Genomic DNA, 18,833 nt, shown 5'->3' with positions numbered 1-18,833 from the left:
AACATACTTTTTCCTCCCAATAATAATGTGGATAAATGTATGCAAAGTATTGGCAAATAGGTTTTCACCGTCAAAGGGGATCCATTCCATCTGTTTTTTTTTTTTTTTTATTATTATAATGACTCTGTAATTCAATAGAGGACCAATGCTGACAAAGCTCATTGAGGGAATCTCCATTGCCTCCTTTTTGCCTTAAGCCACCTGAGAGCTGGCCAAGTTTGCCACCCCCACCCACTTGTGTATAAGGTCCTCCATTTGCCTAACTAAAGTATTTACCAAGGGTATTCATAACCTAGACCTGGGGATTGTTGGAAGGGGAGGCCTACTAGTTTCCCACCACCTGGAGCCTTTAACTCCTGAAAGAGGAAAAACCTCTTGCCCTTCTAGTATTTGGAGAGAGCTTTTCTAATTGTGTCCTAAGTGGCCAGTGTCTGTAAGTTTAAGACCACTCCCGGTACAATTGCGTGCACATCTGAAGATGGAACCGTGCATGTGCAAAGGAAAGGCACTGCCCTTGAAAGGGCAGAGTCCCTAGTGTAAAAATTGTGGCAGTTTTGGAAAACTGAGCAAGGTGCCTAAACTGACCACTCACCTCCCACACACTACGTACTGCCCCTATATTACATGCTCTTTCGTTTCTTCTCCTATTCTTTTTTTCTCTCCTTTCTTCGAGGTCACTCACCCGCCGACTATCCAGACTCCACATACCATAATCTGCTCTACCCCATAAACGTTTTATTGTTAAATGTCAAAGGTCTCAACTCCCCTCTTAAAAGGGTCAAGGCCTTCCAGTCCTTCGCTTCCCTAAAAATAGGAATTGTGGCTCTCCAGGAAACCCATTTAGCCACACATTCGGCCCCCTGCTATTTCAGGTACCATTATCCGTAGGTATTACTAGCCTCCACACACACAAAACACTGTGCGGTCTTATTGGCTTTTCATTAGTCCATCCCCTTTACCCTCCCCTTGCTGGAATCAATGATCTGGTGGGTCCCCATCTTATTCTAGCTGGCCTACTCCAGGATACAGACACCACCCCAGTCTCTTACTGTGCACCCAATAATAATCCCAATCCTTTCTTTTCCCATTTACTTCAGGTTGCTCAGAGACATTGTAAGAGGGCCCTAATACTTTGTGGTAACTCCAACCAGGTGCTACAACCTTCCCCTAGTTAAATATCCTCCTTATGTTCCTGAAGTGCATACACCCTCCCTGTCCTTCTGCAATTTGCTACAACAGGCTTCCCTGCTTGACACTTGGAGGGAATGCAACCCACTAAAGCGCAAATATACCTTTTACTCCTATTCCCATAAATCCTTTGAGGATAGACCATATCTCCCGCTTGCATCTTCCCCCTAATCTGCTCAGATCTCATATACAGCCTATCCCATGGTCTGACCTCTGTGCACTGTCATATCATCCTTAATACCTCAATCCACTGATAGGACCTGGTATATGAATGAAGCCCAGTTGACTAACAAGTCCTATTGCTTCATTATCCAACTTTTTAACCACTTTAAGACCACTTTTTGCTTATAACTGTAAATTAGTATTTTTTACCAGAAAATTATTTGGAACCCCCAAACATTATATATATATATATTTTAATCAGAGACCTTAGAGAATAAAATGGCGATTGTTGCAATATTTTATGTCCCAACAAATTTGTGCAGCGGTCTTTCAAATGCAATTTTTTGGAAAAAAATACTTTTTTAAATTAAAATAAAATACAGACAAAACTGTAAAGTTAGCACAATTTTTTGTATAATGTGAAAGATGATACACCAAGTAACTAGATACCGAACATGTAATGCTTTAAAATTGCACACGCAAAGGAATGGCGACAAACTACGGTACTTAAAAATCTCGATGGTCAACGCTTTAAACCTTTTTACAGGTTACCTGTTTAGAGTTACAGAGGAGGTCTTGTGGTAGATCACTGCAATACCTGACATGTGTGGTTTGAACACAGTTTACATATGTGGGCGCGACTTACATACGTGTTTACTCCTGTGCACGAGCACGGAGGGACGGAGCGCTTTAATTTTTTTTTTCTTATTTATTTTATTTTTATCTTTACACTGTCCCCTTTTTTTTTTTTTTTTTTTTTTTTTTTTTGATCACTTTTATTCCTTTTAAAGACTTGATTTGATTGTAGCCGTATTAGTGCAATTGTGACAGAGAAAATTGAGTACTGTCCGTGATACTTTTTTTTATTTGCACTAACATACAATTTTTCAGGACAAGCTTTCAGGGTATGTCCCCTTCTTCAAGGTTGAGTACTGCTTGGACCTTGAAGAAGGGGACATACCCTGAAAGCTTGTCCTGAAAAATTGTATGTTAGTGCAAATAAAAAAAGTATCACGGACAGTACTCAATTTTCTCTATTCCTTTTAAAGGGAATGTAAACATCCTTTGTAATAGAAATAAGCATGACCTGTCCTTTTTTTATTGAGAGATCTGGGAGTCAAAAAGACCTCCGATCTCACATTTACCTTTTTAAAATTAAAAAAAAAAGTAATTTTACATTTAACAGAAAAAATGGGCCCTTTAAGGCTGTTGGAAGTTACGTCAGCATCACGCCGGTCCTCCCAAGGGCATAGAGTCGAGTGGGGGCCATCTTGCCCTCACTTGACTTCCTGCCCATCCCTCCAGCAGATCATACAGTTTCTGCCTTTACTGTACTGTACAGTCAGGATTACAATCATGTTTTTGTTATAAATGATACAATTTTATTAATCCACAATTTAAAATTAATCGAGATATATGTCCACAATAATAAAAAAACAGCTCTCAAGTCCTCCCAAAAGCATGTTAATACCTCAGCCTTGTTTGAGGACAGTGTCTTTCCAAAAAATACCAGCTTGGAACAGTGATGATTTTGGAATTGTTACTCTAACCAATTTTTTTTTTTATTGTTATGGACATATGTCTTGATCGATTTTAATTGTGGAATAATAAAATTGTATATGTTTTTTAACAAAACATGATTGTAATCCTTGAGCAGTGAGATAGACCATTCAGCTCCTTTGTAGTGGGCATATGAGGGATGCCCCTAAATCTTCTCTTGATTACTAATATTAGGATGAAGATAACCCCATACCTTTTTTTTTTTTTTTTTTTTTTTTTTTTTTTTTTTTTTTAGTTTAAACCTCCAAGGCCTACATTTAACCTAAGATTTTAAATACAATGACGGAAAAGTAAGGTACAAGGCAAGTACTGAAGTAAACTGCTATAAATGTTAGGGTTTAATAACACTTTAAAATATTTTACGTACTCACCCCATCTTGTGCCAAGGAGTCTGAGTTCAAAACAAAGAGTGGCCATGCCAGTTTCACAGGGTTAAGCACAGTGCTTCTAATTTTCCCTTCCCTGTGCTAGAAATGCAGCACAATGCTCTGAATGAGATCAAAGAATGATCTTCAACTGCAGAAAATTGTAATAGACACTCTTATACTATAATAGAGCAATATGGTGTCCATTACATTACATTAAAACCTAAGAATCAACTTTAATTGAATTTAGCTATATTTATATAATTTGGCTTTTCTTTTTATTTGTCTTTGTACAGGTGGATTGACGGGTGATTGTTGGTCTTCATAAGCACAGCTAAGTTACATTGGAGACAAGTCATATCAGTGTTCTAAATGGCATTAATGTTTTGGTTGCTCTTCAACAATAATCCAGCCTGAGAGGACAATAGGACAGAAGTCACAATGGTTTTACAGTAAAGTCAACCCCATGTAGACACAAGAGAAGTCACAGAGAAGATATGTCTTGCTTGTAACGTGATGAAAGTTTAACAATGGAAGCAAATCAAATCACACGCCAGAAGGTTTACAAAGGAGAGAAGTCATATCTGTGTTCTGAATGTGGCAAAGCTTTTACACAGAAGCAACATCTTATCAGACATCAGACAGTACACACTGGAGAGAAGCCATATCAGTGTCTTGAGTGTAGCAAAGTGTTTACACTCAAGTCGCAGCTTTTAAAACACCAGAGTGTTCACACAGGAAAGAAGCCATATCTGTGCCTTGAATGTCACAAAGCTTTTGCAGAGAAATCCAGCCTTCTCAGACACCAAAAGTGTCACAATCTAGAGAAGCCATATCCATGTTCTGAATGTGACAAAGCTTTTACAGAGAAGCCAAATCTTATCACACACCAGAGGATTCACACTGGAGAGAAGCCATATCAATGTTCTGAATGTGATAAAGCTTTTAAACAGAAGTCACATCTTACCAAACACCAGAGGATTCACACTGGAGAGAAGCCATTTCAATGTTTTGAGTGTAACAAAGTTTTTGCAGTCAAGTTTAGGCTTTTAAGACACCAGACGGTTCACACCGGAGAAAAACCATATCAGTGTTCTGAATGTGGAAATGTTTTTACAAAGAAGATAAATCTTATCACACACCAGAGGAGCCACACTGGAGAGAAGCCCTATCAGTGTTCTGAATGTGACAAAGCTTTTACACAGAAGACAAATCTTATTGAACACCAAAAGATTCACACTGGAGAGAAGCCATATCAGTGTTCTGAGTGTAGCAAAGCTTTTCCAGGCAAGTCAAGGCTTTTAAGACACCAGAGGATTCACACTGGAGAGAAGCCACATCGGTGTTCTGAATGTGGCAAAGCTTTTTTGGAGAAGAAACAGCTTATCATACATGAGAAGGTCCACACTGGAGAGAAACCATATTCATGTTCTGAATGTGACAAAGCTTTTATGCAAAAGGCAGAGCTTATTAGACACCAAGCGGTCCACACTGGAGAGAAGCCATATCTGTGTTCTAAATGTGGAAAAGCTTTTACAAGGAAGTCCAGACTTATTAAACACCAGCTGATTCACACTGAAGAGAAGTCATATCAGTGACAAAGCTTTTACAGTGAAGAAATCCTATATCAGGCATCAGGATTCACAATATTCATTTTTAGATACAGGAAGGAAACACTGAAAGAGATAGGGCAGTATCTGATAAGCAACTCTGAAAGGGTTTGGGGTGTCTCAGAAGTTTCACACCCCACATCAACAAGCTAATCAGAAGGAAAACAATATAATGCTACTTTAAGAAGCAAACTTACTAGAAGATTTAGACAACTGTAACAGACATGATAATCTCAGGCTCTGGGTTGTCCCGGAAACAGTCAGTGATTTAACATCAGCCATGCTCAAGCTTTTTAAAACTTTGCTACCAGATTAAGATGTGCAGGGATGGGGTGTGGTCTTTGCATGGGGAAGGGAAGCAGCATCATGGCTGAGCTCCTGAGCTATCTACTATTTACAGATATACAGCAGTCACCTACCGGCCCCTGTCCATCTCCATGGAGTGACAACCAACAAGAGGAAGCCTGAGAAGTCACAGCAATACTGCTCTTCCACAGCCATGGACTGCTTTTTGAAACAGCTGCAGCCAACTGCTTTTCCTCCTGAACCGGCAAGGTGGTGCCGGCAGCCGATCCTGTTAAACCTTGTATGCTCCCCTTCACTCCAGCACAGTACCTGGTGCTCCTACAGACAGAGGAGCCTGACTGGGATCACAACCTGCTTTTTCTCTTCCCAATCAGTGACCTGCCTCCACGCTCCTTTACATTGTCTCCAGTTACCAGCTATGTGGCAATAATATGCTCCCATGCTCTAAGGGAAGGACACAGACATGGTGGCCCTCGCTAACTACTACAGCACTGACTCAACGAGACCACAGGGACACCTCATCCATTCAATCAGCTATAGACTGTAGTGAGTACACCTCCCCAGCCCTGCTCTGATGCCAGTTGGCTGACTTCAGCTACTCCAGGGGAATGTGCTCTGGTCTTTCCTGCCCACTATGAACAAGGATGACTATGAGATGCTAGTGAACAGGATTGAAATGGCCCTTAGGGAAGACATGCTATTCCTCAATAAAGTGGCAGAGATTTGATTTGATATGGGATTTGTACTGTGCCGAATGCGCTCCATTAGGAGATAGATGGTAAACTGGCTGATGCAGTACAGGACAATACTGATATAAGAATGGTTGCCACCACTGTCCAAATCTCACAGGATGCTCTCAGTTCACAAATACCATAACTACATCTTTTTTTTATTGATGATCTAGAAAACTACAGCCACCTCAAGAATATCCGGCTCTGGGGAATCCCAAAGGCCATTGCACAAGCTGATCTGTGGGCCACAGTCACTGACATCTTCATTAGCTATCTGGAGCGCCTAACTCAGACTGAAATTACTATTGACAGAGTCCAAAGTCCATTACCATCCCGAGATGTATTATACTGCCTGCATTCATATACCCTGAAAGAAGGCATCCTACAGAGAGAGCCTGACATAAGGGACCGTTGGACTTTGATGGGACCCAAATTCATCTTCTCCCAGATGTTTCCAAGAAAACTCTGCAAATGAGAGGATCCCTTAGACCTCTGCTGGACAAGCTCTGTTCCCATAGCCTGACATACAAATGAGGCAAATAATTTCACCCTCTTTATGTAATGGTAACTGCACTTTCTCGCCAAAACATCCATCAGGACTATATGCCTTATTTGATTTCACGGGTATAGAACCACTCCAGGTTCCTAATTGGCTAGATTTCTCCAACACTGCACCCTCTATTCCTGCTGAAGGCCCCACAGTAGAGTGAAACCATCCAGGAGACTCAGCTGTGACACCCAACAGTAACAAATCATAGACATGTTAATATGGTCCCTGACTCAGTTTTTGAGACTTACTGTCGCTAAGTTTTCCCTGGAACACTTCCAGAGGGGATAGATGGTGGGTGCCTTCACAGGGGTCTAGAGGACCCCATTCCCTCCCCTTATCGCCCCCCCTTTTTCTTTCCTTCCATTTTTGGAACACCTGGGAGGACACGTTGCAGATAACCTCATACCACATGATATCATTTCCTCTACTCACAAACCTTGGAGAGGGTACTTTAGGGGATGAGATGAGTGAACAGGGAACTTGTGCCTGATCTCCACTTGGAAATAACAAAGATATGCACCCTCTGTGTAGTTGGTTTATAGGTTAGACTGCACATTATAGCATGTACTTGCTTTGCTGGCTTTACAAAATGCAACACAATTCTAAACACAATGTGCAATACTCCCTTTACAGGACATTGCTCCGTACTTTAGATTGTCATTATGCCAAAGATAGTAGGAATGGTTCTGGAAAATATATGTGCCTTAATAGTTACTTCCCCTGTAATTTCTCCTATCCTTTGGGGAAGGAAATATCTCCCTCCTGGTGCGGGAGCTTTGTTGGCCTGATCAGCAGGGTTGAACAATGCCAGCCAATTATACTTAATCATTGGCTTGAGACATAACAATTATGGGCTTATTGCCCAGATGTGACCTGGGTGAGCTTTGTCCCACCTGGCCTGATCTGTGTGAAGTTTTCTATATCTATTTGATGGTTTTGCAATTACAGACAGATGCACATTGTCTGCTTAGTTATGACACTGCTGATTCACCATGCTGTATCTTCAGAGAGCATGGTCTCAAGGTACCATACTGGCTGTCCAAGTGCACATGACTTTTACATGGGGAGAGTCAAGCTGAGTATGCAATGTGCAGCAGTCTCATGGATTTATTTCTGCAAATGTATTATTATGTCTTGCTGACCTCTCTCAGGTTCCTTTTTCTATTGTTAGCAATGTTTGGAGGAAGGGGGGACAGGCTCTTATATCTCAATCTGCTTATTGACTGTGTTTTAGATTAGATTTCCCCTTTTCCTTTTTTCCCTCTGGTTTCTTCTGAGGCATGGGTCCTAGATACCCTTCCCTACCATTTTTGTTTTCTTTGCTTTCTCACTATACTCAACCTCTAATCATGACATTGAAAGTAATCTCATGAAATTTTAAAGGCCCTAACCTGCCAGAAAAATGGTCTATGTGTCTGGGTGACATTTTGAGACAAAATTTTCTTTTTTCTCCAACCAGATTTTGTTCCTTGACTCTGGGGGTAGGTCTCAAATGTCATCAACAGGCAGGAACAGATTGCCTTCTCCATTCTCATCAATTACTTGGTGTCTGACGCATTATGCACCCCCAAGACAGAGCCTATTCATACTAATCCCCTGCAGTACTCGTGCATCAGTCTTTTCCCATTCAAGGTATGTGTCATGACTCATAGTTTCTGATGCTGGGATAGGATATATTGCTTTGTCTGCTCACGTTTTTATTTCGAGTTACAGCCAGAATGTTTGACCCCAAAAGCCACTTCATGGAATTTAAATTAAAAGTTATTTTAGGATCAACCGGTTGGCTCAGACCTTGTGAAGGAACTACAAACCTTCTTTGAGTTAAATAAAAGACTCATTGGTGAGTCCCCTCGTGTTATGGGCCTCTCACAAATTCTGCATTTGCAGAGTCCTAATTAAACATGGACATAGGCCTAAAAAGGACAGGATATGTAATACCTCTGACCTGATCATGACATTTCTGTGTCTTGGATGGCACCATAAACCACTACCTCTTCCCATCATTAGACGCTGAAATAGCTGAGACTAGAGAACAACTCTAAAAATCTTTCCCTTTTATAAGACAAAACATTTGTTGCTACTAGAGATGGGCTTTATGTTCTGGTCAAACACGAGTTCGACTCAAACATTGGCTGTTCGCCTAACAGCGAATTTGAAAGTCGTGGAACACCCTTTAAAAGTCTTTGGGAGAAATCAAAAGTGCTATTTTTAAAGGTTTATATTCATGGTATTGTCATAAAAAGTGTTTGGAGACCCGAGTCCTGCCCCAGGGGACATGTATCAATGCAAAAAAGTTTTAGAAACGGCCTTTTTTATTGGGAGCAGTGATTTTAATAATGCTTAAAGTGAAACAATAAAAGTGTAATATTCCTTCAAATTTTTTACCTGGGGGGTGTCTATAGTATGCCTGTAAAGTGGCAAATGTTTCCCGTGTTTAGAACAGTCTGACAGCAAAATGACATTTCTAAGGGAAAAAAAGTCATGTAAAATTACTATCGCTAGTGCCGGCTATAATGAATTGTCGGTCCGGCAATACACATAAAAGTTTATTGATAAAAACGGCATGGAATTTCCCCACAGGGGAACCCCCGAACCAAATTTAAAAAAAAAAAAAAAATGCGTGGGGGTCCCCCTAAATTCTATACCAGGCCCTTCAGCTCTGGTGTGGATATTAAGGGGAACCCTGCGCCAAATTTATAAAAAAATGGCGTGGGGGTCCCCCTCAAAATCCATACCAGACCCTTATCCGAGCACAGAACCTGGCAGGCTGCAGGAGAAGAGGGGGGATGAGAGAGTGCCCCCCCCTCCTGAACCGTATCAGGCCACATGCCCTCAACATTGGGAGGGTGCTTTGGGGTAGCCCCCCAAACCACCTTCTCCCCATGTTGATGGGGAGAAGGGCGTCATCCCCACAACCCTTTCACGGTGGTTGTGGGGGTCTGCGGGCAGGGGGCTTATCGTAATCTGGAAGCCCCCTTAACATGTCCCCTGGGGCAGGACCTGGGTCCCCAAACACTTTTTATGACAATAACTTGCATATAAGCCTTTAAAATGAGCACTTATGATTATTCATGTTTGTGTTCCATAGACTTTAACGGTGTTCACGTGTTTGAACAAATTTTTTGCCTGTTCGCATGTTCTGGATGCGAACCGAACCAGGGGGTGTTCAGCTCATCCCTAGTTGCTACACAACAGCTGTTTTTTTTCATGAATATGGTACCCTGTTTCCCCGAAAATAAGACCTAGCGTGATTGTCGGTGATGGCTGCAATGTAAGCTCTACCCCCCCAAATAAGCCCTACCCTGTTTCCCCCGAAAATAAGCCCTACCCTGAAAAGAAGACCTACAAGGACTTTAACTAGGGCTTATTTGGGGGGTAGGGCTTATATTGCAGCCATCACCGACAATCACGCTAGGTCTTATTTTCGGGGAAACAGGGTAGTAAAGGCAGTAGAGCGCTAGCTCATGCATAGCAGCCACATTCAGACAATTTAAACATGCCCCTTGAAGGTGCTTAGTTGGAACACAGGTTCGCTGACATAAAAGCCTACTTACCTTCAGTAAAGATGCTCACCTTGATGGTAGATGAAAAAGAATCTTTGGCCAAGCTGATCACAGTGGATGAACATCTTCATGCAGTATCCACAAGTCTAATTGGAAAAGCTCCTGGTCCAGTTGGCCTCACTGCCTTATGTTATAAAATGTTCTTTCCTCAGTTTACTCCATTTCTTAGAGGTGTTTAATACCATTTTGGAGGGCTATCCTATTCCAAAAGACCTATCGTGGGCCCAGATATCAGTCGTTCCCAAGCCAAAAGCCCCTCACAATGCGCCAGTTATCGGTCACTTTCATTAATGGATTGCGATCTGATAATATTCTCCAAAATGAATGCACATAGATTTGTCCCAATCTTTCAACACATTGTTTGTCCAGCCCAAACTGGTTTTAACTGCACTAGAGAGGCATGTGATAATACTATCCGTTCAATCAACCTCATCTCCAAGGCTAGAAACTCATCCACTCCTATGCTTCTGTTGTCTACTGATGCAGATAAAGCCTTTGATAGGGTTGATTGGACTTTCGTGCTTTTCACATTGGAGTGCTGGACTCTATGCTCATATTGATTAAGGCTTTATATTCCACACCCTCATGATCAACGGCAGTGTCTCTGCCCCATTTGACATTCATAATGGAACAAGGCAAGGGTTCCCCCTTTCACCCTTACTTTTTGTGACCCAAGCACCTCTCCTACATTATATATGAACAAACTCAGTCTTCTCTGGCCTATCAGCCCAAAATTATCACCACAAGGTTGCAGCCTATGCTGACCACCTTCTTTTCTACATTACTAATCCAATAATCTCCCTTCCAACTCTTCCTCAGGAACTTCACACATATGGGGCTCTGACAAATTTTAAGATGAACCATAAAAAAAAAATCAATGGCCATAAGTGTGTGTCTGGATGAGCATACCTTGAAGTCTCTTAGGCCTAGCTTCCCATTCCATTGGGCATTGCAGTCTATCAGATATCTGGGTACGCACATTCCTGCTGACCCCTCTCTGATATTTAAGATTAATTACCTCCCATTATTACACTCTCTATGACTGACCTGGATTCTTGGACTAACAATGCGTTCTCCTAGTTTTGGAGGTCTAATATCCAAAAAATTAATGCAATGCCTCAGCTCCTATACTCACCAGCAAATGTATCAGAGATCATCAAATTTAGTTTGGCGTGGAAATGTGCCCCGAATCACCCAAGATGTTCTGATTAGACAGAAGGAGAGGGGGGGGGGGGTTACCGGACCCATTTTTCTATTAGCCTGCTACACATATGTTCTGCTGTCAGAGCTTTCTTGGTCTGGAACACAAATACCCAGAAACCTGCTCAAATTGGGCTGTGCCCGCCCAGTTGTGTGACATTAGCAAATTATTATTCGCTAATGTCTTCCTTCTTCTCCTCCCAGCCAAATCAGGAAGTGGGTTCTGAGAACCCATTGGCCAGGTGTCTTAGGACTCCTGGCCAATTGGGTCTCAGGACCCACTTCCTGTTCAACCGGGAGGAGAAGCAATGGGCCGGCACTTCCCATGACAAGCTGGAGCGAGGAACAGTCTAAGGTTGGGCCACTTATTGCCACCTTTCCATCCATCTCCCGCGGTGGGGGGGGGCGGCAGTCGATTGTGGTAGTGCAAGTGAGGGGGGCAGGTTTGTTTGGTTGATTGAACACCGGCCACCACTGCCCATGTATCCCTCACAGGCCATTCTGACCCAATCTTTCATGCCTGGATTGATCAGAGAATCTTTAGAGCCTAGAGTATAAACAGAAAAGTCAGTGCTACTACCCATACACCACATAATACTTGATCCGCAGTTGCTAAAGTTATGACTAAGGCCTTATAGGCTGAAACGCGTCAACTGACTTAATCTGCGTTTGTTCACTGTGGCTATTCAATAAAATGAAGAAATTTTAAGAGCAACAACCGGAGTGCGGATCAATTTTTCTACAATCTTTAGAGCCTCGTTTCTATTTGCAAACAGTGGCTCCTTCACTTCCTGCATTCCTTACCTAAACCTCATAACTTCCGGAGAGAACTGACTCCCTTTGAAGAAGTCTGACTAGAGAATGGAGCCATACACCACTCTATCTTCTTATCAAATACCCGCTGCTTACCCACGGTGTATACTGGGATTGTACCTGCTGCTTACCCACTATGTATACTGAGATTATACCTGCTGCTTACCCTGAGATTGTACCCGCTACATACCCACTGTGTATACTGGAATTGTACCCGCTACTTACCCATTGTGTATACTGAGATAGTGGGTAAGCAGTGGGTACAATCTCAGTATACACAATGGGTAAATAGCAAATACAATCCCAGTATACATAGTGGGTCAGCAGCGGGTACAATCTCAGTATACATAGTGGGTAAGCAGCGGGTCTAATGTATACTGAGATTTTACCCACTGTGTATATTTTATTTTTTATTTATTTCAGGTACTTATATAGTGCCGTCAATTTACGCAGCGCTTTACATATACATTGTACATTCACATCAGTCCCTACCCTCAAGGAGCTTACAATCTAAGGTCCCTAACTCACATTCATACATACTAGGGACAATTTAGACAGGATCCAATTAACCTACCAGCATGTCTTTGGAGTGTGGGAGGAAACCGGAATACCCGGAGGAAACCCACGCAGGCACAGGGAGAACATGCAAACTCCAGGCAGGTAGTGTCGTGGTTGGGATTCGAACCAGCGACCTTTCTTACTGCTAGGCGAGAGTGCTACCACTACACCACTGTGCCGCCCTGGGATTGTACCTGCTGCTTACCCACTGTCTATACTGGCATTGTACCCGCTACTTATTCGCTTTGTATACTGAGATTGTACCCGCTGCTGACCCACTATGTATACTGGGATTGTATCTGCTACTTACCCACTGTGCGTACTGGGATTGTACCCACTGCTTACCCACTGTGTATACTGAGATTGTACCTCCTACCGACCCACTGTGTGTACTGGGATTGTACCCGCTACTTACCTACTGTGTGTACTGGGATTGTACCCCCGCTACTTACCCACTGTGTATACTGATATTGTACCCCCTACTTACCCACTGTGTATACTGAGATTATACCTGCTGCTTACCCACTATGTATACTGAGATTATACCTGCTGCTTACCCACTGTATAGCAAGGTACTTTTGGTTGGCTGGACCTACATGGAAATGGTATTATCTAAGTTTGGTTTTAAGGGTTCCATACTAACATCTACTTTAGCTCTATACTCATGCCCATCTGCACAGGTATACTTAGCTGGCTTCCTATCCACACCCTTCAACATATCAAACAGGACCAGACACTGACCATCTTTAATCTAATGATAGAACCACTAGCCGAAGCAGTTAGGACACACCCCTTGATTACAGGTTTCCAGTTTGGCTCTAGCGTGCATACCATAAACTTATTTGCGGACAATGTCATCCTGCTCTTGACCAACCCGCTTACATCCCTAAAACAGGCCCACAAAATCCTAACCGATTTTGGCGATATCTCTTATTACAAAGTTAACTTCACTAAATCTCTAATTTTAGATGTAGGAGGACCGCCTTCCATACGGAATATACTACAAAAACAATTACCATATATGTGGAGTAAGAGAGGTATTACCTACTTAGGAATTACACTAACTAATACAACTTCTGCACTAGTTAAAGCTAATATAATTCCGCTAATTACCAAACTGGAAACCCAACTAAAAGATATGTCGAAAAAGGAAATATCCTGGCTAGGCAAAATAACAGCCTACAAAATGTTGATCTTACCACAAATCTTATATATATATTCCTCACCCTGCCAATTCATATAGTGCACCATTACCTCAAAAACCAAATCTGAGCTGGAAATACATTTGGGGTGGCAAAAAAAGCTAGATGCTCCTGCAATAACCTCACCTCCCACAGGAAAGTAAGAGGGGCAGAACTAGTGGACCTCTATGACTACCTATGGGCAGTTAGACTAGACCATATCAAATACTGGTTATACGAGAGCAATACACCACTATGGAAAGACCTAACATCACTACTTATGGACGAAGTCTGTATACCATGGGGCATGAAAACTCTTTCCCTCCTATGCAGATTTCACTGATGGCATGGAGATTACTCCTAAACCAAAAATCACACTGATAGACAGGAAATAGATTACAAGCTACCATTGAACCTCCTAGAAACAAAAATTCCAATGCTATCAGTTAAGGATCTGGTAGACCATGGCATCGTACACATATCAGACCTCTATAATGGACCCCAGCACAAATCCACAAAACAAATTATGACACTGTACCAATTGCCGAACAATAAGCTGCTCTCATGTTTACGAATAACACATTTCCTCAAATCGCATCCAAGTCCAAAGATAAAAATTCTGCCCAAAGTATGGCAATTTTACTCTACACCCAAACAAAACCTAAAAGGAATATCGTTATTTTACAACCTCATCTGTAACAAACTAGCATTTAAGAAAACCACAGCAATGGGGAAATGGGAGACAGACTTGGGCATCACCTTCTCAGATGAACAATGGCAACACACTGTCAGAGAAACACACAAAGCTTCACATTGTGTTAAGCATCCGGAAATGATGATTAAAACGGCAAACGGATGGCACTACACCCCATATAGAACAGCAAGTTATTTCCCAGAAACATCACCACAATGTTGGAGGGACTGCAGGCAAATAGGAAACCTATTACATATGTTCTGGCAATGCCCAAATATAAAAAAGCCTATGGAACCGAATATATTCCAGCTTATCTCCTCCCTAACAGGAATTTTAACCCCTCCTGACCCAGCTTTGGCAATCCTTCACTTGGGCATAGAGAAATTCCCACCCAACTTCAAACCAGTCGTTACCCACATCCTACTGGAGACACGCATACTGATACTTCGCAACTGGAAAAACAACACCTCTATAAACCTCAATCAGATGGTACGAGACCGGTCCACAGAAACTATACGTTCGAGCGTCTCATTGCAATATATTTGCCAAACATTAGTCTATATGGCCAAACAAGTAACAACAAGTAAGGCTTCCTTGACCTGTTGATTTTCACATGCTTTCACCCCGTTCTACTGATTAGCTAATGATTTGTTATTATTAACCACTCAAAAGTTCTTATACGGATGTATACTGTGTATATCGAAATGTCTTATCTTATTTGTAATCTGTTCATATCTGAAATACTAAATAAAAAAACATTGCTACAAAAAAAAAAAAAAAAAAAAGAAAAAGCTGTCCAGGCATTTTGCTGTGACCGTCTATGTTGGGCATTACATTCTAAACCACCTCCTGACCAGCCTCCGAGAGACATCCTCCTCCAGTATGAAGGATTTCCTTGTAGAGGAGCGCATTCTTATGCCCCGTACACACGACTGGATTTTCCGACAACAAATGTTGGATGTGAGCTTGTTGGAGGAAAGTCCGACTGTGTGTACGCTCCACCGAACATTTGTTGTTGGACTTTCCACCAACAAATGTTGGCTAGCAGGTTCTCAAATTTTCCGCCAAGAAATGTTTGTTGTCGGACTTTCCGATCGTGTGTACACAAGTCCGTCGGACAAAATTCCACGCGTGCTCGGAAATCAAGTACGAGCCGGAAGCGCTCGGTCTTGTAAAACTAGTGTCTGTAATGGACATATCACGTACTTCTTGTACGTCACTACGTTCGTAATTGTTGGCCAACATTTGTGTGACCGTGTGTATGCAAGACGAGTTGGAGCCAACAACCTTCGAACAAAAATCCACAGTCCGATCGTGTGTACGGGGCACTAGAATAGCTAGGAACTCTCAATCGGTCTCTCTTGCTGGGAATATTTTGCAGATTAATCTGGATATTTCCCCCGGCCACATTGGATAGACAAAGTAAGATGAAGGAAGGAAGTTAACGCCGCCCACCGCAGATCAGATACGGATGGGGATTTCCTTTTTATAATAAATAGAAGCCTTTTCTGCCCCAGCCATCCCAATGTGCTCATTTCTCACCTAGTCCATGGCAGCCTTAACTTTTCACCTTTTCTTTTTTTTTTTTTAAATTAACCACTTGACTACTGGGCACTTTTACCCTCTTCCTGCCCAGGTCAATTTTCAGTTTTCCACGTTGTCGCACTTTGAATGACAACTGCACGGTCAACTGCGCGGTCATGCTACACTGTACCTGTAAGGATCCCGGAAAAGCCCCCTTAATATTTACACTGCTTTGTGCTACTATTATACCCTAAGTCTAAAGTACCCCTTTAAGTTTAGTATTGCTTGTGCAATTAATAAGTTGAAATAAAAGCTTCTATAGATAAAGAGGAGGTGGTTTCAGCTTGTGCGAACCCCAGCCAGAAGTCTGGAACATATAGTACATAATAACCTGTGTTTACTGTTAAGGCTGTCTATGCGTTGTCAGGAGACAAGTTAGAGTGGAGTTCCACTCACTTTTATAAGTTATTCTCAAAATCATTCTTGCAGCATATATATCTATATCTATATCTATATCTATATCTATATCTATCTATCTATCTATCTATCTATCTATCTATCTATCTATCTATCTATCTATCTATCTATCTATCTGTTTGTTTTTTTTTTATATGACAACTTACCTGGATAGCACTGTTTGCAATGCAGTTTCCGGCCTCTGCCACCCGCGGATATGTCCGTCATATCCGGCGGCGCACTGTGTCCTGGGAGCCATGTGTCATAATTCTCCAGAAGTCAGTGTGGATGGCCACCGCTCGTCATCGTTATCTGGGTTGCCATCACAACGGGGTGGGCACTTCCGACGCTGCCGCACGTTGTGATGGCAACGTCATAAGTTTCCAGCGCTGCAATCTTTTCGTGAATTGGCGGTGCATGCTGGGCATTCAGCTGCTCCGTATCCCAGAAGAAGAGGCTTGTGGGCTTCACATGCCCACAAGCAAAATGGGAACTTACAACACAGCGGAATAAAAAGGTATTTTTTTTTATCTAATATGTTTATTAGAGGGGCAAATGCTATTAAAATCGTCAGTGGCATTAATGTATGGCATGAGCCAAAGTTTGGCTTTTAAAAAAAATAAATAAAAAATTTGGGCGGAACTCTGCTTTAACAATATGTTAAGAATATGTTATATATAATATTATTATTTATATATATATAGAGAGAGAGAGAATATCATACAAAAGTAAGTACACCTCTCAGATTTTTGTAGATATTTTCTTCTATCTTTTCATGTGACAACACTGAAGAAATGACACTTGTCTACAATGTAAAGTAGTGAGTGTACAGCTTGTATAACAGTGTAAATTTGCTGTCCCCTCAAAATAACTCAACACACAGCCATTAATGTCTAAACTGCTGGCAACAAAAGTGAGTACACCCCTAAGTGAAAATGTCTGAATTGGGCCCAAAGTTTCAATATTTTGTGTGGCCACCCTTATTTTCCAGCACTGCCTTAACCCTCTTGGACATGGAGGTCACCAGAGCTTCACAGGTTGTCACTGGAGTCCTCTTCCCCTCCTCCATGATGACATCACGGAGCTGGTGGATGTTAGAGACCTTGCGCTCCTCCACCTTCCATTTGAGGATGTCCCACAGATGAAACACTGGGATATCCTCCAACATGATCCCCATCTCAGGTCCATTCTGCCTACACATCCACAGGTTACTTACCGAAAGGCCCCCAATCTTAAAAACAAAATTGCTCCCAGTAAACTCAAGACCACCTCGGCTTTCCCGTCCATTACTCCACTCATCCCTCTAGTAGGGATGTTCCAATGTCGGAAAAAATTGTGTAAGACCTGTCATTTTGTCCAACATGGCCAAAAATCGTTTTCCACCAAAGGCCACACATACATCCTGAAAGACTTCTACAACTGTTCATCCGACTACGTGGTGTATGGTCTCATGTGCCCCTGTGGCCTCATATATGTCGGCCGCACCATCCGGCCTCTAGGACAACGGTTCGGGGAACACAGGAGATACATTGAGGGTGGCACAGACCCCCATAGTGTACCAAAACATTTCGCTGTAGCACACAAGGGCTCCACCCATGGACTGTCAGTTTGGGTCATAGAACAGATCCCTAGGTCTCTCTCACCCGCCGAAAGGTTCAAAAAATTATGTGCGAGGGAGACCTATTGGATCTATCGTCTAGATGTCCTTTCGCCTGGAGGAATTAACGAATGCATCGAAACTTCATCCATTTTGTAATATCCACACTAATACTAGCCTACATGACACTCACAAAATCCCCATTATCCCATTTATTTTATCATAATCATTACTGTTTTTATTTCATTTTTATTTCACTTTTTAGTTTTGACTTTTTACAAAGTGTTTAATGTGGTAAATATATGTTGATATATGTTGATAACATGTATACATGCACTTCCTCCACTTTCCCCTTGTTCTATACCTTTGCTTTACCCCTACCTGGACTTTGTATACCAAACATGTACAGGTGCCTGTATCAGTCCCTTTCCTCCCCCCTCTTCTCTTTCTTACATTCCTCTATTTCCCCCCCTCTCCCCTCCCCCTCTCCATATTTCTCCCTTTTATTCCCCTTCCCCTCCCCCTTCTTTTTTTCCCCCCTTCCCCTCCCCCCCCCCCTCATGTCCCATTTTACCCATGTGGGTGTACGTCCAAGCACGTACATAAAATTTAGCCATATCTTTATAGTTAATTCCTGTAACCCACTACTTCTGATCGTTTACTGATGTGCTTATATACAACCAGTATATAGCACACATCACAATATTCCTTTCCCGTCTCCCTTTTTTTCCCCTTCCCCTTTCCCATAGGTACATATACATATGCTTATTCATTC

General features: G+C 42.1%; 2 protein-coding genes across 2 annotated transcripts in view; one reads left to right on the top strand and one right to left on the bottom strand.

The window, feature by feature from the left end:
• The window catches only part of LOC141126606 (uncharacterized), a 757,790-nt gene that overhangs the window by 372,706 nt on the left and 366,251 nt on the right, over positions 1-18,833 (bottom strand).
• The window catches only part of LOC141126583 (uncharacterized), a 137,556-nt gene that overhangs the window by 10,837 nt on the left and 107,886 nt on the right, over positions 1-18,833 (top strand). The window contains exon 2 of the mRNA XM_073612503.1: positions 3,572-4,851. Within this exon, the coding sequence (XP_073468604.1) occupies positions 3,806-4,851 (1,046 nt within the window). The 5' untranslated portion in view covers positions 3,572-3,805. The remainder of the gene's footprint in view (positions 1-3,571; positions 4,852-18,833) is intronic.

Source organism: Aquarana catesbeiana, linkage group LG02 (genome assembly GCF_042186555.1).
Source record: "Aquarana catesbeiana isolate 2022-GZ linkage group LG02, ASM4218655v1, whole genome shotgun sequence".
NCBI lineage: Eukaryota > Metazoa > Chordata > Amphibia > Anura > Ranidae > Aquarana > Aquarana catesbeiana.
The sequence above is the reverse complement of the archived record's forward strand: the minus strand, read 5'-3'. Positions and strand labels throughout refer to the sequence as shown.